General features: G+C 43.2%; 1 protein-coding gene across 2 annotated transcripts in view; it reads left to right on the top strand.

Moving 5' to 3' along the window:
- The window catches only part of SCUBE1 (signal peptide, CUB domain and EGF like domain containing 1), a 345,627-nt gene that overhangs the window by 253,571 nt on the left and 65,579 nt on the right, over positions 1-26,477 (top strand). For both annotated transcript variants that reach the window (XM_040345826.1, XM_040345825.1), the window contains one exon: positions 10,714-10,836. In XM_040345826.1, coding sequence (XP_040201760.1) covers positions 10,714-10,836 — 123 coding nt within the window. The remainder of the gene's footprint in view (positions 1-10,713; positions 10,837-26,477) is intronic.

The following is a 26,477-nucleotide window of genomic DNA, read 5'->3' as shown; positions in this document are numbered from 1 at the left end:
GTCTACTCTACAGCAGTCCACTGGTGGTTGTATCTACTCTATAGTCCACTGGTGGCTTTGTCTACTTTACATGAGTCCTCCGAGAGCTGTGGCTGTGTGCACTTTACAGATGTGTGCAGGTGATGCATATATTACTACATAGTGTTTGTCAGTGGCCTGTACGATCCTGTACAGAGGTTTGCAGTTGGCACATGTAGTACTGCACAAGAATGCACAGGTGCTGTATATAATATTGTGCAGGAGCCCACAGGTGGCACATACAGTATTTCACTATACAGAACCCCATAGGTGGCACATATCTTGCTATGCAGGAGTCCACAGGTGGCAGAATGCAGGTGGAGTGTGTACATTTGTTGGGGACTTCAGGTGGCATATGTATGTATGGCACAGGAAACTCTGGAGAGTCTGGGCTGTTTATCCTTGAGGCACTTGGTGCTCTAGTGATTTGTGTCCTGTACAAGAGACTGCAGAAGGTGTATATCTATTTAGGACACTTCAGACATCCTTCACTCATATTTCCCTTTCTTTATTTCTGACGTATTACTTCTGTGCTTTAAATAGTTAAAAAAAAGTGAGTGAGCAGCAGGAAGTGTGTGGCTTTTCCTTCATCCTTCCTGGGCTCCAAGCAGACGACTGAGGAGATTTATTGAGGTGACAGTGGGGTCCTGTTTGTATGTATGTTTGTTCCATCTTGTACTGCAGACGGATAAAGCTTTCACACATTACTAATTAAATGGAAAAACCACACACAAATATTTAGCAGACTGCTTTTACATGTAGTGACTCTGAGAGTCTATAAAATCAATTAAACACAGCAAGACAGAGAAAGGGTAAAGGCATGCGGTTGTTGCCTCCCTGTAATCAGAAACTGCTGTTAAATGTAAAAAAAATCCTTGTTTTCCTGTTGCCTGTATTATTGTCCTGTGTAGTCTGCTGTGTGTGCATCCCAGGCTCTAGGCTGACCATGGCCAAGTCTGTCCTATTTCAATAACGATTCCAGTTTTAATGACAACAGCAATCTGTATTTAGCCAGTTAAAAACTTTTTTTTTTAGAATTGTGGCAACCTGAGTGTGGTCAGAAGGAGTTTGACTTAAAGTGCATCTGTTTCCAGACTTTAAACATTAAAGTAATTACATAATGTTAATAAGCAGAGATGGTGCTTTAAAACAAGCCATCAATGACCTCTAAAGCTGTGTGTACCGTGAAATAATTCATCCTCAAAGATCACATCAGAGACTCCAAAGACAGGGTTTCAGCCATGTTGTAACAATATGGTATTGATAAGTGTAAATAAGCCCAGGGATTTCTTCTTTAGCATTGAATAAGCTGATGTGGAAAACCATAGGGTGCAAGCGTAAAATGAAACACTACAGGATGGTGGCTTAGTTAAAAGGTAATACTTGTTGAACAACAATTACGCATTTCACGTTACGACCACTTCCTCAGATATACAGTATATATTGTTTAAGAACAGTACAGATGTATGGTTAACATTTGAGTAAAACCCCTTTCACACTGGATCGATTTTTAGGAGTTTTATCGCAAAAAATAGCGCCTGGAAAGCGCCTCTCATGCCTCCCAAGTGTGAAAGCCTGAGTGCTTTCACACTGGAGCAGTGTGCTTGCAGGACGGGAAAAAAAGTCCTGCAAGCAGTATCTTTGGGGCAGTGTGCTCCCAAAATGCCCTGCCCATTGAAATGAATGGGCAGCGCCGCCGAAGTACCTGCAAAGCGATTCGGCAGCGCTGCAACACGTGCACTCTTAACCCTTTCTTTAGCCGCTAGTGGGGTTAAAAGCACTAGTGGCCAAAAAAGCACCGCTATAACAGCTGTAAAGCATCGCTAAAACTAGCAGCCCTTTTATGCGAACGCACCCCCGCCCCAGTGTGAAAGTGTTTTACGTTTTAAAAATATAATTCCTGGAGTTTAGCTTTAACCACTCTAGGGGGAGTTAATTTCCTAAAACATTTCTCTAATGTCTAATGGTTCTCTGTGCTGGCCCAGCTACTCGGCCCCTACCTTTTTAGAATTCTTTATAGCAGGAACATTCAAATGCAGGAAGAAGTGGCTTAGGAGACATTTCTTCTGCATTTAGAAAATCTAACCACAAGCGTGCCAGTGTGAATGAATTCTTAGGTGTCTGATTATGAAACTGTGAACGGTGGTGATCCCTAAGATCGCTGCTGATCTCAGTCCATTAACGGTTTATGAAACCGAGATGATCGGGGAAGAGCATGTTTTCTGCCGATGATCTCTGCACACAGAGAAGCTGTGATTGACTGACACAGAAACGGCCAGTTTATGAAGCTGTGCCCTCAGCACTTCACTGGCGATCTGTGTCAGAATTCACCCTCTCCGATTCACCCGCTCAGAGGTGGTGAATCGGGGAGAGAATCTGGGGGAAGAAGGAAGGTTTTTGACTTCCTCCTTCCTCCGTCAGACCCCCCAAGTCAGTAACCATGTCCCCCTGCCATGTCTATATTTGTGTGTGTGTGTGTGTGTGTATATATATATATATATATATATATATAGTGTAGGGGGACAGATATTTTATTAACTAGGTGAGCAGTCTCCTTCGGGAATGTCCGTGTACTGTGCAGTGATAATTTATCACTCCTTAATAAACGGACACCTTAAGTGTTTCAGTGAATTCCTGGTACTGTAATCTCGTTATTGTCTCATAAGATTCCAGAACCAGGGGGCGTTCTCCACTGTTTGAAGCGTTTGTAGATCGCTTCACTCCTCCAAAGGAGAAGTGATCTACACCGCTTTATGAACTGGCACTCAGAGGAGAATGACCTCTTCTGTGAATGCCGGAGAACGGAGCAGTGAATATTTTTCACTACTTCATAAATGGACAGCTCAGTCTGCTGAGGTTGCTGACATCACATCCAAGATGGCAGAACCCATCTGCAGTTTTATGACTTTTTGATGTCTATACAAGGGAGGCTTTTACAGGTAAATAACATGCAAAAAATACATTATATACACATTTTTGTGGAAATGAATGGTCTTGCGAGATTAGTTTGTTTTTAAAGGTGAACCTGTGGTGTCTCTATTCTTTCTAGCTTAAATTCACCTTCCATTCATGATCCCGTTACACTGCTTGCATGACAGAGTAAAGTCATATTCCTTGCACTAATGAGCATGGGGGAATGTGTTACCACTTTCCCTTCCTCCAATGATGCAATGTTGAATGTGCTGGCTTCTAATCACCAGGTGTTCCGTGCTGGGGTGGGGAGGAGCCCTTAATTCCATGTAAAGGACCCCATAGATGTCTTGCTGATTCATGCTAAAGCATCTGAAATTTAAGCCATGGAGATGGCCCTGAAAGCACCATGTGGCTCAACATAAGTCGATTTAAAAAAAATCTCCTAAGCTGGTGGAAAATCATAGGCTGAACAAGTGACTGCAATCTATCAGATACAGTTTCTGTTTTGGGTATTTAGGCAGCTGCCAAACTGCTTAAAGTGGTTCTAAAGCGAGGGTCGGCAACCCATCAATTGCGATCTACCTGTCGATCATGGTCATCCAGCAGGTAGGTCATGAGCGGACATTTTGATAGCGCCTGCCAACTGTCAGCTACAACAGCTGAGTTACTGCCCAGATCACATCACACAGCACACATGCATAGCTGCAGTAGGGTACTGAGTGCGTTCTTGCACTCAGCACTAGTGTGGAAAGTAATACATTCTGACAGGTGGAGTGATCCTCCCTCGACAGATGATTTCTAGTCCTGAACTCTGACTGGCTGTCATTTAGAGGCCAGGAGGTGGGAGATGATAAATGAGCGGTGCCGGAACAGTGAATGCAAGTAACAAGAAGCTGCTTCCTATGCTGGCGTGCCGAGAATGAGTAGCCTAGAGCATGATCGGGGGACCCCATAAGTGGGGCCACTCTGTGCTAAACCATTGCACAGAGCAGGTGAGTATACCATTCTTTACAAAATGTACAAACAAATGTAATATTTTACAGCAAAAAAAAAGCCTTTACAGCCACATTAAATACGATAGCCAGCAGTGGTGATTTTTACCTCTTAGAGAAGTCCCTACTGACACCAATTATCTTTTTTAGCTATCTGTAAGGTGGAAAATTCTTTCCAATGACCGTAAGTGTAAGGGGCATTTTCCCACTGACCATCACACCAATGTATCATAAGTTGTGGATATAGTAATTTTTAGCAAGGGTTCCCCAAGCCCAGAAGGTTTTTAAGGGTTCCTCTGTGTTGGAAAGGTTGAGAAAGTCTAATGTGCATAAGGATATAGATTTGATTTTTTGGGGGCTGAGCAAGAAAGAATCCAGCCTTGTATAGTGACCTTGGGCTCTGAACAGGATAAATTGGAGCTTACACAGGACTGTGATGGGTGGACAGGCAGCAGGTCTTGGGCTGGCATTAATCAGGTAAACCCGTTGCTTTGTCCTGCCAAGGTCACAGGCTCAAGTAAGAGAAAATGCAGAATGCAGCGGCAAATATGTGACAAGTGGGAAATGCTCCAGAGGTAAACCTGAGCCCTAAACCACAGCCGCTCAGCAGTGACAGCAGTAGCTGCACGACCAATGACAGAGGTGTCCAGAGCCTTGCGGACTCTAATCGTCTTTCTATGTATTTGACCCCGTGCATGGATAGATTTCATAATACCTAGCGGATGAAGCAGAAGAAAGCACATTGCTTTTATTACTTGGAAGAGTCCCCTTTTCCTCGCTGTGAAATCCTTGTTAATCTTCTGGCTCATTGTTTGACTAGAGGGGTGATATCCAGGGCTTATGCTAGGAAAACATGTCTTGAGCCTGCTGTCTCACTGCCATGGTTACCGGTAAGGGCTCTGCCGGGGCACGGGAGAAATATAACATACGTGTGCTAGCATTGACGTGTTTATATCAATTTACGTGCACTCTGTTTGCAGACTTCGTATTATCAGTTTACTTTTCAGAAATTCTAAGGAATATTAATAAAAAACAAAATACCAGCCCTCAAGGGCTATGATGGTGATAACAAATTTGAGGAAAAGAGCAGGGGACAGTACTCCATAACACTAGGTTTCATCTTGCAAAGGCATTGGTTGCTATGAGTAGCTAGCCTTTGCATTTTACTAAACAGATATGGTAAATCAATATGGAAGTGTCCCTGTTAGGCCTCATATGGAATTTTTTTTATAAAGTTATGTATTAACATGGCATGGCCCCAAAAGACCTCCATGGCAAAAAAATATAAATTCAAAATTTTTAACAATTTTCTCCTATTTTCTTTCTTCCCCCACAATGTCTCTTACCCCTGTTGTAGTGCAGGATTTCATGACTCACTTTTTTCAGCTAGAAAGGATGCAACAGAGAAAGAACAGTTGTTAATTTTTTGACCACCATCTTTGTTTTTATTGTGACTTATTTGTTTTTAGGCACCTGTATTTGTGGATTTCGTTTTTTTAACTCAATAAAGTTTTATTAAAAAGTTTAATAATTACAAGTTATTGAACCATTCCCGATAAGTTGACACAAACCTACCAAGGTATTAGTGATAGTCATATCATAGATCTGTTATCAAAAGGTTTTTTAATATTGGCCAATCAACTTTCAAAAATAGCAATCTGCTTCTCCAGGATAGGGAGTGAATGAAAACCTGACAGGTTTTAACCATTCTCTGATAATCAAAAACAAAAAAACAAAGAATAAAAGAATTCCTCATATATACACTTTGTTAGAACTCCTGCTATTTTTAAGCAATCCTTTAGCTATGATCACATTGTAAAAACAGATCCACCCTGTAAAAGAAAGTTTAATATTTACTTTCTTGAGAAACGATTGGCATTGATGGTGCCCTACACATTAGGGTGTATCAGCCCGTCCTCATCTGGGCACTGTGGATCCTGCTACTGCCCACCACTTTACGAGATGGACAATAATGAAGGTATTCAATATATACAGGGTTGAAATTGCTATATAATGTGATAACCAACCTCCGTTCTCTTATAAGTGTACTGTCATAGACAACCCAATCCTATACCCTTACAATGCAGCTTCTTCTGCTTACTTGTAGCTGACTGAAGTGTTTTTCGATGTGTGTGTGTTAGATAAGAGCCAAGCTGCTGATATTAAAATCTGACATTAAAATGAGATCATTGGCTGTGGAAAGAGCACTGGGACTCCAAGTCCAGTGAATTAGGGCTGTGAAGTGAGAGGAAAATGAAGATCAAACTCAAGCCCAAAGCAATTTCCCGATGGAAATAAAAGCCCTTAAAGTCTAGGGGACCTTTAGAGGGATCTTGTCAAGATATAATTGTGGGACTTGTATTTAAAGGTGCAAGACCCACCTGCCGCTGTCCTTGCTTCACTACAAAGCAAATCACAAGCCCCAGAACAGCTGACTTACACTTGTTCTAATTTAGTGATACACTAAGTAGTAATTAAAGGATAGGCTTTCTTTAGTGCTTTGAGATTTTCTAAATACATTTAAAGAGAACCTATTATGTTTAACAGGGTAGGCAGATATATTTTTGGCCGAGCCAATGGGAGTCATCTTTGACTTTCATAACATTAGTTCCTAGAGAATAGATGGGGTTCAGCTTCAAACACTGGACCAGTCAAAAAAAGGTACATTTTAAAGTTGACCAAATCCACATGCATCTATGGGAATTATTTCCATATCAAATTGTTATTTTCAGCACCTGTAAATACCTTCTGCCACTGATAAAAATGGATAACCCCAAACTTCTTTGTGTAAAAACACATTTGGGCAAACTATTCCTAAAGCTAGTCACACACACATACATTTCTTTCATTCAGCCTACAGGTTGACTGAAAGAACACTTAGGGCTTGTTCACACCAGAGAGCAGTGGTGGAAAACTCACATTGCACTGCACTGCATTCAAAACACACTGGCCCAGATTCAAGAAGCTATTTCACGTCGTTTACGTAAGTGATTCGTGAATGGCGCTGGACGCCATTCACGTTCACTTAGAAGCAAATGACGTCCTTGCGACGTCATTTGCCGCAATGCACGTCGGGAAAGTTTCCCGACGGAGCATGCGCTGTTCGCTCGGCGCGGGAGCGCGCCTAATTTAAATGATTCCTGCCCCCGGCGGGATCATTTACATTAGGCGCCCTTACGCAGGGCTAATTAGCATAGCGCCCGGCGCAATTTACGGAGCTACTGCTCCGTGAATCGCGGGCAAATCCAAATATTTGCGTGGGCGCAGAGCAAAATCTTTGCCCTTTGCCCACGCAAATATTGCGCGGCTCTACCTGAATCTGGGCCACTGGGTTTGAAATCGCCTGCAGGTGTCAGTGTCTTCCTAATGACACCCCAAATGCAGATTGCAAACACTGTGCGTTTGCCTGCACTGGATCGCATGGTACCGCAGTACCATTGTACAGGCTGAAAGTCGCACTGCGTAGAATCACACAGGAATAGCAGAGGAATGTGGACCAAGTTGATGTACGATTCAGGTGGGAACCAGCCCTATTGGAATGTTGGATCCACGATAAACAGTGCAGATGGACAGGTCTCACTTGTGGACTATTATATTGTATACCTTAAGGCTGGGTTCACACATCTGTGAATTGGATGCAACCCCACATTCATGTTTGCATGACATGGGAGTGTGACCAGCTCTCAATGGAGCCGGTTCACAATTATCCGGGGCAGCCGCGGTCCTGTGTGTGTTTTGGCTCAGATTCAGGTGCGAACGCAGGCACAAATTTGGACCTGATTTGCATCTGAATTGGTGAACAGACACGCACAGGACCCCAGGTACGAATCCACGGCCGCACATAAGGGAACCCAGCCTAACCATGTCTGATTGGATGCAGCTGCTGCTTGTTTGACAGTTTAGAAGTACTGTTGATGAACAACTCAGTGTAGATGACAACAAATAGGTGCTTACAGTCTTATTTATGCTTTAGCTTCATCCAACTTCATTTGCTTACAGGAGAATTGTAAGCTCTTTAATGTCAAATGTCAGACCAAACTTTGATAGAGTGAGTGGGAGTTAGAATCTCTGTGAAAGCCGAATGAGCAAATATTGTCTAATACAAGATGCATGTGTATTCTTACTTGTTTTATGTGTTTCTTCTAGATCTGTGCAGTAATCCAATATGAAGACCAGTCACTGTGGTTCTCTCTCCTTGTGCAGGGTGACTGGTCTTGTCTCCACCCCCCCTCCTGTAGTTTCCTGCAGGAACCCTGTAGAGGTCAGGGACTGATGGGTCTCTCTCACAGCTCTGCTATCTGCACAGGCTATGTACAGCACAGTAATGATGTTACTGCTACTATTACAGTAGTGTAGTAGTAGAAGTAATATCTGGGTTTGCAAAGGCATTTGGGGCAAAGTATATTTATATATACTGTATATATCCTTATATGTAAAAGTTGAGAAGTGCACACAGCAGTCCTATTTCTGCTCTTGTTTCACAAATCCCAGCATGTCCTGATGTTCTGGTAATCCAAATATAGGAAACCTGCTGGGACTTTTAGTTCCACAACCCTCCGAGGCAGTGCTGGATGATTTGCCTGGGCTTTATTCTCATTATGAATGACAAAACCAGAAGACTTTATCTGCCAGCTGTAGTGTTCTCTCACTGAGCACAAGATCACTCAGCTGGCTTTAATTTGAGATATTACACATCAGTTGGCAGTGAAAAAATATGCTGTTTTTATTGTAAATAGTAGACCACTCTTCAAAATCTCTCTGTGGGAATTAGAGCAAAAGAAAACAATAGGTTGGATATTTGTTTGAAGTGCAATGTTCTTTCCTGTACATTAGCGCATTGTTCATTCCTTTAATGCCGCGTACACAAGATCGGAAATTCCGACAAGAAAACAGTGGATTTTTTTTTTAGACTGAATTTTGGCTGAATCTTGTGTTGCATACACACGGGCACACAAATGTTGTCTGAAATTCCGACTGTCAAGAACGCGGTGACGCACAACACTACAACGAGCCGAGAAAAAAAATGCACACAGACGACAAGAACTTTTCCGTCGGAAAATTTGAGAACCCGCTCTGAAATTTTTCTTGTCGGAAATTCCAATCGTGTGTACGCGGCATTGAAGGAATGCTCTAGCGGACTAAAAAATTTACCACCGAACTACATCATGGGACATGTTGGTTGCCAAAGGTGTTAATTTTTCATCTTAAAGTAGAACTAAACCTAACTTTCAAAAAACTGAGCAGGCAGCTCTTTGGGCCCTTTCACACGGAGCGGATCCGTATTGATCCGCCCCGTGTGTGTCCGTCGGCTCAGCGGGGATCATCTGTAAATCCCAGCTGAGCTGTCGGTGGACAGGGCGGTCCCTGCACACTGTGCAGAGACCGCCCTGTCTTTCCTCCGCTCTCCCCTATGGGGAATCGGATGAATACGGACCGTGTGTCCGTATTCATCCGATCCGTTCCGCCAGACGGAAGAAAAATAGGGTTTTCTTCCGTCTGAAAAAGCGGATCTTTGCGGAGGCGGATGTTTGCGGACGTTAGCGGATGCTCAATCCGCTAACGTCTGCAATGCCATAGGGAAGCATTACAAGTCTGTAAACGGACTTGTAAAAATTGGACCGTTTGTCCATACGTGTGAAAGGGCCCTTTATTGCAGAAAAGACTCGCTATGAAAAGACATGCTATGGGGTTGATTTACTAAAGGCAAATTCACTTTGTACTACAAGTGTACTGCAAGACACTGTAGATCTTAGGGGAAGATTGAAATGAGGGGAAGCTCTGCTGATTTTTTATCATCCAATCATGTGCAAGCAAATATACAATTTTTTTATTTACATTTCATGTCCCCCTCAAATCTACATGGGCACAGTGAGGCATGCACATTGAGGCAAAGTAAGGCACAGTGAGGCATGCAGATGGACACCCTAGGCTTATACTCGAGTCAATACATTTTTCCATTTTTTGTGGTAAAATTAGGTACCTTGGCTTATATTTGGGTCGGCTTATACTCGAGTATATGCGGTATATATGGCTGAAGTTCACCTTTGTGACCCTGCTTCACGTTATAACCATATGTAGGGTGTAACATGAAACATGGTTACAGAACCATTCACATAGATCTGTGATTGAAAGACCACAAGACTCACTTGCCACCCTGGCAAAGAGCTCAAGTGTAGTGACCACTTGTAGTCCATAGAGAAGTACCTCAAGGCCCATAATGGTCAAAGAAAGAGTCTTCTGGAGCCTATCCATTGCACCCGTGACGCACAGATTTTTTTTTTTTTCTGTGGGCGCATTTGTTTTTTGTTTTTTTTCCAAAAGGTGGACTGTGCCTTTAACAGAAACCTGTAAAGAGTGAATAATGCAGTCTGCCATTGTTGAACACCTTCTGAAAATGTTAATTGCCTGTCCGAGGTTCTGATTTGGAACAAGACACAGTAAAGCGAGAACCCCTGATTTCTACTCAATTTCATGGTCAGTGATTCGGATTATTAAAAACCGTAATTGGCAGGGCAGTAAGGAAGGAAGGTAATGGGAACCATCATAATTCATTCAGCACAGGATATCTGTAATTATACACACTCTGACAACTCTCTATCAAGAAAAAACTGGGTGCAAGAAGATAGGACTGTGGGAGGGAAGTTGCAGGTCAAGTCAAGTAGGCAGCAGTCCTGCTCAGTTTGGCATTGGGGAAATTATCTAAAACTGATAGTAAAGAAAACATTTTTGTTTATACCGTTCTTTCCATCCATAATTGAAAAGATACTCATTTATTTTCCCCTTCTTTCAGATATTGATGAATGCCTGGTCAACAACGGTGGCTGTGACCATTTCTGTCGTAATACTGTTGGGAGCTTTGAATGCAGCTGCCAGAAAGGCTACAAGTTACTGACTGATGAGCGATCATGCCAAGGTAAACTTGTATCTCTATATACCACCTGTGCTTATAGTGAAGTGTAACAAAATACAGGGAGTGCAGAATTATTAGGCAAGTTGTATTTTTGAGGATTAATTTTATTATTGAACAACAACCATGTTCTCAATAAACCCAAAAAACTCATTAATATCAAAGCTGAATATTTTTGGAAGTAGTTTTTAGTTTGTTTTTAGTTTTAGCTATTTTATGGGGATATCTGTGTGTGCAGGTGACTATTACTGTGCATAATTATTAGGCAACTTAACAAAAAAAAAATATATACCCATTTCAATTATTTATTTTTACCAGTGAAACCAATATAACATCTCAACATTCACAAATATACATTTCTGACATTCAAAAACAAAACAAAAACAAATCAGTGACCAATATAGCCACCTTTCTTTGCAAGGACACTCAAAAGCCTGCCATCCATGGATTCTGTCAGTGTTTTGATCTGTTCACCATCAACATTGCGTGCAGCAGCAACCACAGCCTCCCAGACACTGTTCAGAGAGGTGTACTGTTTTCCCTCCTTGTAAATCTCACATTTGATGATGGACCACAGGTTCTCAATGGGGTTCAGATCAGGTGAACAAGGAGGCCATGTCATTAGTTTTTCTTCTTTTATACCCTTTCTTGCCAGCCACGCTGTGGAGTACTTGGACGCGTGTGATGGAGCATTGTCCTGCATGAAAATCATGTTTTTCTTGAAGGATGCAGACTTCTTCCTGTACCACTGCTTGAAGAAGGTGTCTTCCAGAAACTGGCAGTAGGACTGGGAGTTGAGCTTGACTCCATCCTCAACCCGAAAAGGCCCCACAAGCTCATCTTTGATGATACCAGCCCAAACCAGTACTCCACCTCCACCTTGCTGGCGTCTGAGTCGGACTGGAGCTCTCTGCCCTTTACCAATCCAGCCACGGGCCCATCCATCTGGCCCATCAAGACTCACTCTCATTTCAGCAGTCCATAAAACCTTAGAAAAATCATTCTTGAGATATTTCTTGGCCCAGTCTTGACGTTTCAGCTTGTGTGTCTTGTTCAGTGGTGGTCGTCTTTCAGCCTTTCTTACCTTGGCCATGTCTCTGAGTATTGCACACCTTGTGCTTTTGGGCACTCCAGTGATGTTGCAGCTCTGAAATATGGCCAAACTGGTGGCAAGTGGCATCTTGGCAGCTGCACGCTTGACTTTTCTCAGTTCATGGGCAGTTATTTTGCGCCTTGGTTTTTCCACACGCTTCTTGCGACCCTGTTGACTATTTTGAATGAAACGCTTGATTGTACGATGATCACGCTTCAGAAGCTTTGCAATTTTAAGAGTGCTGCATCCCTCTGCAAGATATCTCACTATTTTTGACTTTTCTGAGCCTGTCAAGTCCTTCTTTTGACCCATTTTGCCAAAGGAAAGGAAGTTGACTAATAATTATGCACACCTGATATAGGGTGTTGATGTCATTAGACCACACACCTTCTCATTACAGAGATGTACATCACCTAATATGCTTAATTGGTAGTAGGCTTTCGAGCCTATACAGCTTGGAGTAAGACAACATGCATAAAGAGGATGATGTGGTCAAAATACTAATTTGCCTAATAATTCTGCACTCCCTGTAGTTGTCTTCCTCTTCAACTCTTGTACTGCAATTCTCTCAGGAGGAGCCATTCCAAAGACAGAACCATGAAAGTCTAGCAAGCCAGCCACCCAGACTTATTTGCTAGGGATCAGTGACCACACTAAAATGTTTCAGAACATCTGAAGTGAGTTTTACCCCTTCTTCTCAGTCAGGGCCTGCAGTATCAAATATCAGAAACATTATATTATCCCTGGACCGTTCTGATGCAGGTTTTGGGTATAAAGTTTGGAGGGCATGTTGAAAACAGTCAGATAGCTTAAAATTGATAAACATTTATTGAACAAAAAATTGGTAAACATTTATTGAACAAAATACATCCAACACATTTCAGACGATGGCTGCTCCTTCTTCAGGGCTCAGCTGTAAGGTTGGTACTTAATTCTTGGAGAGATTCTTTTGAGGCTGGGTTTACACCTCCGTGCAGGGGGTCCGGTGCATCCCTGTTCACCTTTTCAGGTCTGATTCCGATTAAAATATTTGGTTGAATTTGGACCTGAAACAGACCAGAAGACACACAGGAATCCTGTGCAATCCGCTCCGCAATCGCCACGTAGCTGTGTGAACCGGCCCTATTGAAATGCAAATTGGATGCGGGGAAAACCCACATCTATATCGCTATAGTGTGAACCCAGGCTAAATGTGTACTTTGTGGCTAAAAACCGAGATATCAGCGTATCCATGTTGGGATGAGAAAGGACCAGTGTTCTGAATGTGATGACATCTCATCCCAACAGAGATACACGTATGAATGCCAATCACTTCTCGTTCCAGCGTGGATTTAGATTTTTCAGCCTCAAAAAATTAATTTCAATAAATCTGGTCTGGAATTCAGTACAAAACTTAGTTAAGCCCTGTTAGCTCTATGGAGCACAAAACACCTCTATGTATGTCATCGAGTTGTGGAAAAGGGGAGGTGTTCTGCAGTCCTAAAACACTTCTCGTCCTAGGGGGATATGCTGCTCCTCCATAGATACACTGCAGTATATGTTGTCACTTGTCAGCCTAGAACAGGAAGTGTGTTACTGGTAGGATCAAGAAAATTATTGCAGGCAAAACATCCCAGGACTGATAAGCTGCAGTTTGTCAAATTGATAATCTTGTATTCATACACAGTTTAAAATACATTTATCTGTGAGAAAAACAGCTGCTCCCTCTCCTCACTCTGCAGTGCTCTATGCTGGCACCCCTATGTCCTCATGTAGAATTTTATTTCAGAGCAGGGGACATGTCAGACCAGGTCTTTGTGAATTATTGAGCGCACTATCGTTTCTGGTACCTATTAGTCATAATAAGACTCCCTACGCTACTACAGTAACAGGATATTGAAGACTAACAGAGGGTGCTAGTACAATGTCTGATTGCAGATCTACAATTTATGTGACTACATATTGTACATTGTGGCTGATGTTAGAATCTCTTGTCATTGATGAATTTTCAACATGTAGAAAGTCTCACTGCCCACTTATGTTTTGTGATGGTGAGTTTTGGTAGTAAGTGGAAGGTCAGATACCTCATCAATGTCCGCCATTACCCTACAGTGCCAACAAAGATTAACCCCTTCACGATGGAGGTTAAAATTAAACTTAACGCCTGAACACCGTTTTGCAACTTTGACATGTGTTGGTGAAACTGTACACACCATTGCAAATACTTGTGTACCAGTGTGACCAATTCAATTATAGCATGTTTTTTTTTTTTTTTTTTTTCAGGACAAATTAAGCTTTCATTTGTTTGGTAAATGGTAATGGATATATCCTAATATTTTTTTTATTAAAGGAAAATCAGCACAAAATAGTAAAAATTCATTGAAATCTGTAGTTGTATATTTCTTGCTATTACCATACCACCAAAAAAATTAAATACATTTCCTGCACCTTATGATTATAGCGATACCACATATGTGTATGTAATTTGTACCCAGAGTAGGGAGGAGAAACAATAGTGCACATTTTGCTTTTTTTTGTCCTACATAAAACATACTGACACTAATACTAAATTGAATTTTTTTTTTTTCAACTTAAAATACAGTAAGAGACTTTAAATGAATCGTGCAGCCAAGGAGAGAGCACGTCAAAGTGTGTCTAGTAGTACTACTTACTAGACCCACTTTGACGTGCTCTCTCCTTGGCTGCATGATTAATTTAAAGTCCCACCTGTCCTTCCCTTTCCCAATTCAACAGGGATGGAGGCTATTGTCTATTTATGTACATAGCCTCATACAAAGTCCTATTTCGTTTAGCCTAGGCTTCAGCAACTATTAAAATACAGTAACCCGACATTTGACTTTGACCTTTGACTCTGTCCATGACCCTGATCTAGATTTTTTAGGTCCTTGTTCAACCTACTAAATTGCAGCAGTTTAGTATTTGGGCAGTAGCCGTTTTGGACTGCAGAGCCGTGCAGCAGAGGATAGTGTGATGCACGTTGTATTGCGTTACACAGCTCCCTTTTATTTTATTTCAATTTTTGTGCTCCCTTTTATTTTATTTAAATTTTTGTGCGTTCAAATTTATGTGAAGGGCATAATGTGACTCTTCTGTGCTGTGTGGTGACATGCAGGGGCTATCCAGATAAGCGCGATATTATGCAAGCATGTTGCACTATATTTTTTTCTGTCTGTAATTGCTGTTACCTGCTTTCACCCATGAGGAAAAACAAAGGTAACTGCATATACACACAATATTTTTGTTTACACTCTAGCAAAATACTATGCATTTCTCCCCAAGCGGAGAAAACAACACAGAGGCGTGCTGTACAGTGACTGATTACTGAGATGACCAATCAAAGGCTTAGGTGATTGGGAACCAGGCCTTCCAGTTCCTAGTCATTATTATGAGACCTGGAACGGTCATTGACAGCTCAGTCTGTGTTTTTGGAGTGCACTGTGCAGAAAACTTTCAGCACAAACAAATTAGAGCATACAGTATAACACAGAGACCCACTTCTGTGAGGATAGCTATATGTACATATATATCTCACAAAAGTGAGTACACCCCTCACATTTTTGTAAATATTTTATTATATCTTTTCATGTGACAACACTGAAGTAATGACACTTTGCTACAATGTGAGTGTACAGCTTGTATAACAGTGTAAATTGGCTGTCCCCTCAAAATAACTCAACATGCAGCCATTAATGTCTAAACCACTGGCAATAAAAGTGTGTACACCCCTAAGTGAAAATGTCCAAATTGGGTCCAAAGTGTCAATATTTTGCATGGCCATCATTATTTTCCAGCACTGCCTTAACCCTCTTGGGCATGGAGCTCACCAGAGATTCACAGGTTGCCACTGGAATCCTCTTCCACACCTCCATGATGACATCACGGATCTGGTGGATGTTAGAGACCTTGCGCTGCTCCACCTTCCGTTTGAGGATGCCCCACAATATGCTCAATAGGGTTTAGGTTTGAAGCCTGCTTGGCCAGTCCATCACCTTTACCCTCAGCTTCTTTAGCAAGGCAGTGGTCGTGTTTGGGGTCGTTATCATGTTGGAATACTGCCCTGCTCCCAGTCTCCGAAGGGAGGGGATCATGCTCTGCTTCAGTATGTCACAGTACATGTTGGCATTCATAGTTCCCTACATGAACTGTAGCTCCCCATTGTTGACAGCACTCCTGCAGCCCAAGACCTTGACACTCCCACCATCATGCTTGACTGTAGACAAGATAATCTTGTCTTTGTACTCCTCACCTGGTTGCTGCCACGCACACCATCTGAACTAGATAAGTTTATCTTGGTATCATTAGACCACAGGACATAGTTCCAGCAGTAATCCATGTCCTTAGTCTGCTTGTCTTCAGCAAACTGTGGGCTTTCTTGTGCATCATCTTAAGAAGAGGCTTCCTTCTGGGACAAGAGCCATGCAGACCAATTTGATGCAGCGTGTGGCTTATGGTCTGAGCACTGACAGGCTGACCCCCCACCAAAAAATGTTTCCATAAAAATGTCTAAATTGGGCCCAAAGTGTCAATATTTTGTGTGGCCACCATTATTTTCCAGCACTGCCTTAACCCTCTTGGGCATGGAGTTCACCAGAGCTTCACAGGTTGCCACTGGAGTCCTCTTCCACTCCTCTGTGACGACATCACAGAGCTGGTGGATGTTAGAGACCTTGCGCTCCTCCACCTTCTGTTTGAGGATGCCCCATAGATGCTCAATAGGGTTTAGGTCTGGAGACATGCTTGGCCAGTCCATCACCTTTACCCTCAGCTTCTTTAGTAAGGCAGTGGTCATCTTGGAGGTGTGTTTGGGGCCGTTATTATGTTGAAATACTGCCCTGCGCGCCAGTCTCCGTCGGGAGGGGATCATGCTCTGCTTCAGTATGTCACAGTACATGTTGGCATTCATGGTTCCCTTAATGAACTGTAGCTCCCCAGTGCTGGCAGCACTCATGCAGCCCCAGGCCCTGACACTCCCATCACCATGCTTGACTGTAGACAAGACACACTTGTCTTTGTACTCCTCACCTGGTTGCCGCCACACATGCTTGACACCATCTGAACCAAATAAGTTCATCTTGGTCTCATCAGACGACAGGACATGGTTCCAGTAATCCATGTCCTTAGTCTTTATATCTTCAGCATACTGTTTGTGGGCTTTCTTGTGCATCATCTTTAGAAGAGGCTTCCTTCTGGGATGGTAGCCATGCAGACCAATTTGATGCAGTGTGCAGTGTATGGTCTGAGCACTGACAGGCTGACCCCTCAGCTCTTCAACCTCTGCAGCAATGCCAACAGCACTCATACGTCTATTTTCCAAAGACAGCCTCTGAATATGACGCTGAGCACATGCACTAAACTCCTTTGGTCGACCATGGCGAGGTCTGTTCTGAGTGGAACCTGTCCTGTTAAACCGCTGTATGATCTTGGCCACCACGCTGCAGCTCAGTTTCAGGGTCTGCACAGACAACCAACAGTGGAGCGCATTCGTCACTTCAACAGAAGTTGACTTCAACAGAGGGCCCTCTGTTGAAGTCAAACGAGTGACGAAACTGATCAGGGCAGGGCTACTATGCCGATCCGAAACCGGAAGTGATGAATGCGCTCCACCGTTGGTTGTCTCAGACCAGGAAGGAACTCCAGTGCCGCGTTGGCAACACGGACGCTTCTGGGGACTAGGATATCAAACGGTGAATACACTTCTATCACTTTGTGCTCATTAACACTTTATTGATGGTATGTGCATTTGGAGCGGGGGTCTATTGTTTAAAGGGTTACTCTTTTATATATACTAAAAATGGGATTACACTATTTTTGGTAACCACTTGTATTTTTTATATTCCTATGGAGCGTTAACTCACGCTGACCCTGGTAGTGCTGATGGATATTCAAGTGAGAGTTATTGTTACTGCTTAAGGCCTGTGTTATTAGTTTTCTGGTGAGTTTGTACCCCGAAGGGGAGAGTGCCTCACTTTTGGTGAAGACTGGGAGCAGGTGTAGGATGCATCACTAACCTACTATTAGAAGCACCCATCACTGTAGAATATTCTGTTGCAACGTCATCACTCAAATGCCTGTATGCAGTTGGACATTTAACCAATTTTAAAGCGCTGTTTTATCATTTGGACTTTCAGTTTCAGCTTGATACTTTTTTTGCATTTTGTGTCTTCTATGAGGTTTCTAATTTTTGGACTTTTAAATAGCTGCTTACGTTTTTATATCCTTTTTAAAAATCTGTGATATTTGTTTATTTATAGACTCTGTTCATCCACTCCCACTGACTTCTTAGGCCCTGTACACACGGGCGGATATCCGATGAAAACGGTCCGCCGGACCGTTTCTATCGCATATGTCCGCTGGCGGATTTTGATCTGATGGCTGTACACACCATCAGATCAAAATCCCTGCGGAAAACATCCACGGTGACGTGGCCGCGTCGTCGCCGCGACGATGACACAGCGACGTGAGCGACCCAGGAAGGTAAATACTTCCACGCATGCGTCGAATCATTTCGACGCATGCGAGGGATGGGGATTGGACGGACTTATCCGGTGAGTCTGTACAGACGACCGGATAAGTCCGAAGGCAGGTTTCCAGCGGATAGATTTCTTAGCATGCTAAGAAATTTTTATCCGCTGGAAAACCGTCGGCTGGACAAATGTCCGCTTGAAAATGTCCGCTAGGCCCTACACACGACCGGATCTATCTGCTGGAACTGATCCGCGGATAAATCCCAGCGGACAGATCCGGTCGTGTGTACCCTCAGTCAGCTCAGAAACAACATAGGTCTGTGGCGCTGTGAAGTGCATTTGAGCCATTTGTTTTCCACCTTTTTGTGACATATATATATATATATATATATATATATATATATATATATATATATATATATATAGTTCTTGGATTAGTACAGACATTCTCAACCTTTTCATCACAGAGGAACCCTTGAAATAACTTTCTGGTCTCAGGGAACCCCTGCTTACAATGACTATATCTACAGCTTATAGTGGACGTAAAGCTCCACGCATTACTTTTACCTATAGGTTAGCCTATAATAAGATGATGTGTACTAGCACATTATGCCTGTACCTTGCAGGGTGTAAAAAAACAAAACAAAATAAAATGTCCACCGCTTTATGATACATTAGTGTGATGGTCATTAAAAAGAACTTCTTACAATTCTGCTTATTGGGAAGGGAAGAATTGCAGATCACTAAAACAATAATTTTTAGTCAGTGGGAACTTATCTGAGAGGCAGAAATTGCTCAAGGAACCCTCTGGAGAAACCCTAGTTGGAAAACGCTTGATCACACAATAGGTTAGTCTGATGAAAACAGTCTGATGGACCATTTTCATCAGACCAAACCGATTGTGTGTGGGCACCATCGGTTATTTATCCATAGGTTAAAAAAATAGGAACTTGTTTTAAAATTATCTGATGGATAAAAAACCTATAGAAAAAAACGATCGTCTGTAGGTACATCCATAGGTTAAAAATCCACGCATGCTCAGAATCAAGTCGACGCATGCTTGGAAGCATTGAACTTCATTTTTTTCAGCACGTCGTTGTGTTTTATGTCACCGCGTTCTGACACAATCGTTTTTTTTAACTGATGGTGTGTAGGCACGACTGATCATCAGCTTCATCGGATAACTGATGGAAAAATCCAACAGACCGTTTCATTAGACTAACCTATCGTGTGTACAGGGCATCACATATTTTCTGTCATAACGCTGTACTGGATACATCTCACGTGTGTTATGGAAGCTAAAAGTTGTATGCTAGGATAAGTCCACTTTTGCCAAATGTTGTCATATTTTTGTGAGGTCACCTCTGATCTCATAGGTTAATTTGAAAACTCTTTTATCTGGTTGAACTCTTGGAAAATAGCTTTTTGATTAGAAAGGGCATGTTGAAATCTAACTATTTGGCAGCCATTAGAAACGACAACAAATTATATTAATATAACCATTTACAGAGAATCCTTGGACACCCTTGAAGAGTTCTTGCCTTTTGTGTCCAAATTTTACTTGACTGTAATAATGCCATCTTGTTAAGTCAAAATCTGCTTCTTTTATATAACCCTAATATTAAATCAAAAATCCCTGTTAAAAGCGATTGAATGTTCCATTATTCACCAGTTGATTATTTTATATTCCTTGAGTTCCTATGACTATAATAGGAAATGGATTTTAACTGGCCGAGAACGGTGCACCGTCCCTGTAGCCAACTCGCTTCTATGGTCCAGTGCATTTTAAATGAGATGAAACGATGTGTTGTGTAAAGTTGTTGGTGCTGGATGTCTCCCTTAGTATGAGAATCCATGACGAATTACGAGTTCAGTGATGAATAGAAGCCAGGAGAGAAAACCCAAGACATTAAAATACCCTATTTATCTTGTGTGTTTGACAGTGGAATAATAACTTATTTTAGCTCGGAGACAGTCACTGCAGTGTAATGCAGTCAGCGAGACTTCTGTTTTATTTAGTGGCTCTGGAGGATCCCAGAAATGTTTGCAACAAGGTTAGGCAACCCGTATCCTTCATCTACTAACTAGAGAAGTCTAGAGAATGGTCAATAATAACATGTTTTAGGCCCCGTACACACGAGAGGATTATCCGCTGGAAACGGTCCTCCGGACCGTTCCTGCGGATAAATCCTCTGGCGGATTTTGATCTGATGGTTGTACTAACCATCAGATCGAAATCCGCGCGGAATCCATCCGCGGTGACGTGTCGCGCCGTCGCCGCGATGATGACGCGGCAACGTGCGCGACGCTGGAAGATAAAGACTTCCACGCATGCGTCGAATCATTACGACGCATGCGAGGGAGAGGAGCGGACGGATTGATTCGGTGAGTCTGTACAGACCACCGGATCAATCCGCTGGACAGGATTCCAGCGGATAGATTTCTTAGCATGCTAAGACATTTTTATCTGCTGGAAATCCGTCGGCTGGAATTTTTTCCACCGATAAATGTCCGCTCGGACGTACACACCACCGGATCTATCCGCTGGAACTGATCCGCGGATAAATCCCAGCGGATAGATCCGGTGGTGTGTACGAGGCCTTATGTTCAAGAACAAGTTAATCTTGCAGTACTTACCTTTAAAGCGTATCTAAACCCAGAAAACAAAAGGGTACATTATTTCAGCCTACCAGCCCTTAGATGCGGTGGCTACATAAAAATTATATTAAAGCTTTGTTTTTTTTTAATAACAAACATGTTCTACTTACCTGCTCTGTGCAGTAGTTTTGCACAGAGCAGCTCCGATCCTTTTCTTTTTGGGTCCTGGCCCCTCCCCCCTCAAGCAGTGCCCCCAGAGATAGCCACTTGCCCTGGGGGAACCGCTGTGTGCTTGCTCCCAAGCCGCTTCTCTCGGCGTCCATAAGTCGCATAGAGCTGCGGCTTGCCCCTCCCCTATTCCTCTCCTTTTTGACTCACTGGCTGTGATTGACAGCAGTGGGAGCTAAGAGGCTCCTGCGACTGTCTCAGCCAATGAGGAAAGAGAGCCCGGGACAGCTGAGGCCATCATGAACGTGGGTGGATCGGAGGGATCTCAGGTAACGATTGGGGGGACACTCTGCACACAGAAGGTTTTTTACCTGCATACAGGTAAAAAACTTTCAGACCTTAATTTCCCTTTTCATGCTTTTTGCCCTGTCATTTTCATCTGGTGACTCTGCCAATAACACTTTTCTATTCTTAGGATGACAATGTTCACTCACCCCTACCTCAATTAAGACAACAGAAACGGGTAAGGGCTACAGAATTCTCACCTCTTCATACCATAGAGAGTGTGATTCTACAGTCCACAGGGCCAATTAAAGAAGTCCAGCCTGAGCTTGTTTGGCTGGGCTTCTCCTATGGTCCACAGGAGTGCAATTAATTTTGCACTCCTGTGACCCATTTCTAGCAGAAAGCGGTCTGAAGTCTCTCTGCTAATGTCACAGGAATCAGTCCAGGCACCACATCATCGCGACAATATAGTCTGGACTGATACCTGTCTCAGATTCTCTGAGAGCCTGAGCCGGCCGCTCCCCACCCCTCCACAGCTCAGCGCTCTAGTGAGCCGTGGGGGGGGGGGGGGGTCAGAGCGGAGAGCTGCTGATTGACAGTCAGCAGCTCTTTGCTCAAGGAGCTGTGAGAACCGAGCCATCTGTGGTGTTAGATCGCTCGGTTCTCAGTGCAGAGGCGGGGTGGACAGATGCAGCATCAGACCGATGCTGCATCCACCTAGGTACAGTACATGTTGCCGAGAATGTGTTTCTAGCACGACAGCATCGCGCTGATTCTCAGTGACATGGTGCCGACATCTCGCACTCGCTGGAATAGACAAAGCACATTCCAGCGAGCGCGTCATAGAAGCACTGATAAGGCGGCACCAATGAGGTGTCACTGATGGGCACTAACGATGGGCACTGATAGGTGGCACCACTATGCAGCACTGATGGGCATTGATAGGTAGCACTCATAGGTGGCATTGATAATTGACACTGATGGGCACTGATAATCAACACTGATGGGCACTTATAGGTGGCACTGACAGGCGGCACTGAAGGGCACTGGCAGGCATTGCTGATGGGCATCTGCCTGGGCACTGATTGGCATATCCCTGGTAATCCAGGTGGCATACCTGGTGGGCGTCCTTTATGGACATCCCTGGTGGTCCTGGCGGCATCCCTGTTGGTCCTGGGCGGGCATCTGCGGAGGGTCTGCGCTGATAACAGCACAGACCCCCCTGTCAGGAGAGCCGCAGATCTGCTCTCCTCTACTCATGTCTGTCAAACATCTTTTTCTGTTTACACTGTGATCAGCCGTGATTGGACACTTTACCGAGATTGGTGTTGCAGTGTCTGACACACCACCGATCGCCACGCTGCACGCCCCCTGGGCGCACAATCGCAGCTTATCCTGCTGGACGTCATATGACGCCCAGTCAGGAAAACTGAACCACCGCCTGGCCATCATTTTTCTATAGGCCGGGAGCAAAGTTTTTAAGGGACTGGAGGATCTCGGCTACAGGGAAAGACTGCAAGCACTGAACTTATTCTCTCTGGAGATGAGACACTTGAGAGGGGATATGATTTCAATGCACAAATATCGTACGGTCAACCCCACAATAGGGATAAAACTTTTTCGTGAAAGGGAATTTAAAAAGACACGCAACGATTCACTAAAATTAGAAGAGAAGCGCTTTAACCTTAAACTGCGTAGAGGGTTCTTTACTGTAAGAGCGGTAAGGATGTGGAATTCTCTTCCACAGGCAGTGGTTTCAGCGGCGAGCATAGATCTTTTCAAAAAACTATTAGATAAGCACCTGAGCGACCATAACATACAGGGATATACAATGTAATACTGACATAAAAACACACACATAGGTTGGAATTGATGGACCTGCATCCCCAGCCACGCTCTGGTCCTCCTGATCACTCTCACAAATGAATGGTCTGGCAGGAGAAATCAGTACGTTACAGAGCACAGGCTTCAAGATATAAACTTCTAGTAATCCTGTGAGGTGCTCTCTGTATTCTGGTTGCAGTGGATTAGACTTCAGATTAAGACAACAGAAGGAAATTTTTTGATTGTGGCAAAAACAAAATGTTTCTTGGATACACATAGGGCCATCACATGGACAACAGGCTAACATCCAGTGATGACTATGTGGAACTTCCGTAAGCTTTTTTTCCCCCTCACCTCCCACATGCCAAGCCTGTCCTGCCCTGTCATGTTTGAAGTACAGTTTTGGTTTAAGAAAACAGTATGGTGTTTTACACCAACCTGACATGATATATTAAAGAAACACTTGGTGGAATGGAAGCCAAATATGCAGTTGGTGTTGGTACAAGTCAAGATGGATGTGATGATTACCGGTACATCACTAAGCATTATTTAAAATTTACATTCAGATGGGGTAAAAAAAAAAAAAATGCCACTCTATGCAAATGTTACATTATTTTAGCGCTATAAAATAAATAAAGCTTTGATTAATATTTTAAGAAAAAGCTTCATACCTTGGAGTAATACGCCAAGTTGCAGTTGTATGATGAGGGAGCGAAGCCCAGGGAGAGTCCATGACAGTCTGGGCTCACTAGAAGTGGATTAAATGGACACTAAAGGTTCAGTTATTATTTTTTTTAAATAACAAACATGTCATACATACCTCCACTGTGCAGTTCGTTTTGCACAGAGTAGCCCCCGAACTTCCTCTTCTGGGGAGTGCGAACCCCCTCTGTGAAACGCTCTCCCTTGCGGGCGCATTTCCATGTTATACACTCGGCGTGCATAGCCGGCAGGTGTATGACTCGGCCCCGCCCCCCGGCGACCGTGTCACTGGATTTGATTGACAGCAGTGGAAACCGTTGGCTGCGCTGCTATCAATCTATCCAGTGAGGAGCCGATCAGCCATGGAGAGAACGACGTGGGATCACGGAGAATTTAAGGTGTTTTTCACAGGATGCATAGGATGGATTCAGGTGAAAAAACACAAAGCTTTACAACCCCTTTAAATAATACTGGCAGTCATTTATCCTGGAAGACTGAGAACATCTGGAGCTAAATTAAATGATTACATAAATTCCATTTTTGTCTGGATTCTGCTTTACAGGGGTACCGTGGGTTTGTTTTTAATTGTTTTTAAAAACAAACATGTCACACTTACCTCCACTGTGCAGTTCGATTCTAGGGTCTCATTGCGGCTCTCGCAGCTTCTCACCGAAATAGCTAACTTCCTCTGGGAAGCTTTTACCCGAGGGGGTCAGCTTGTGGGCGCGCCCCTGTGTGATACACTCGGCGGCCATAGCCGCCGAGTGCATCACTTGACCCCGCCTCCCGGTGCGCCACGTCATTGGATTTGATTGACAATCTTTCCATAGAAGAGCCGAGAAGCCCCGGCAACAATCAAGCACGTTTGTGACGTGGGACTTTCCAGGGCTCAGGTAAGTAAACAGGGGGGGGGGTCTGGGCGGCCGCTTATTGGCGGATGTTTTTTCACCATAATGAATAGAATTTATTAAGGTGAAAAAACATGTACCTTTACAACCGCTTTTAAGGTAAAAGTGCCTAAAGGTATAACTGTAAGTAGATGCAAAATAATTGAAGTAATTGAAATACTGTCCGTTGCCCAAAGAAGCCCCCTCCCTTTTGATGGGTTTAACCTAGAATGTGAAGTGCAGAAGCGGATTGGTTGCTCATACAGTTCTTCGTTCAGAGACTTTTACATAAGCTGTATAGCCCTGTGCACTGATATACAGAGTTCACAGAATCATCCGTATAGCCCACAGAGTTTCATTTACCACAGATCAGCATCCTTGCCACAGGTATTTCTATGTGTGATTGTTGGATATGTTTAACACAAAGAAACCCCTTCCAAGCTGCGATCAAAACTTGGCATTTAATAAAATATCAGAAATTGGAGAGGAGACTTCAGGAATCACTCCGCTGCAGTTAAAGCTCTTTTTGGCCTTCTTGTAAAGGTTCTTCAAGGAGTTGTTTGTATCGTACTGTGGCAGCCGCTATCGTGTTTTTATTGTTGGGGCGTTTTTTCCTTATCCAAAGCTTGTTCTCATGCTTCTGTAAAACCGTTTATGAGGTCCAGAAAGTTTTATCTGTTCCCTTTTATCCCTCACCATTCCATTATTTTAAGCACTTTCCGTACTGTTCAATCAAAACTTTTTTAGATTCCAGGTTTCCTTACAGCAAAGGACTGAGTCAATTAAGTAGGGCTGTACTTTGGAAAAAAATCCAGACATTTGCCCAATATACAACAGTCTAATGCGGTTGGAATTTCCAACAAGAAAAGTTTGATGTGAGCTTTTGGTCGGAAGTTCCAACCGTGTGTAGGCTCCATCTGACTTTTTGAGAGCTGGTTCTCAATTTTTCCGACAAGACAAGTTCTTGTCGGAAATTCCGATCATCTGTATGCAATTTTGACGCACAAAAATCCTACGCATGCTCGGAATCATTGAACTTCATTTTTCTCGGCTCCTTGTAGTGTTGTACGTCACCGCGTTCTTGATGGTCAAAATTTCCGACAACATTTGTGTGACCGTGTGTATGCAAGGCAAGTTTGAGCCAACATTCCGTTGAAAAAAAAAATCCATGGTTTTCTTGTCGGAAATTCCAATCGTGTGAACGCGGCATAAGGCTACGTTTCCAAATGCGGCTGTCACTGTTGCGGCTCTGAAAAACAATTTATGGTTGGATCATTTTTTTTTTTTATTGTTTTATAGATGGTGAGGACTGAGGAGACAATATGTCGCCTCCTCACCGCCTATTTTAACCCTGTAAAAGGTGCACCATAGTTGCAGCATAGCCCAATTTACCTAATGGGTTGCGTTCCACAGGCAGTAGCACCCAATGATCGCAACATGGGGTTTAATTCTTGCTGCAAAACATCGCAGGCGGGCATGTAGCATGTGTAAACCCCATCCACTGCCTTTGTGACTTAAAGCGGGGGTTCACCCAAAAATAAATGTTTAACATTACATTCAGCCGAGTTGTCCTAATGACAATCGGCTGTGTTTTTTTTTTTCCCCATACATACCGTATTTTCACCG

Source organism: Rana temporaria, chromosome 3 (assembly GCF_905171775.1).
Source record: "Rana temporaria chromosome 3, aRanTem1.1, whole genome shotgun sequence".
Taxonomy (NCBI): Eukaryota; Metazoa; Chordata; class Amphibia; order Anura; family Ranidae; genus Rana; species Rana temporaria.
The sequence above is the reverse complement of the archived record's forward strand: the minus strand, read 5'-3'. Positions and strand labels throughout refer to the sequence as shown.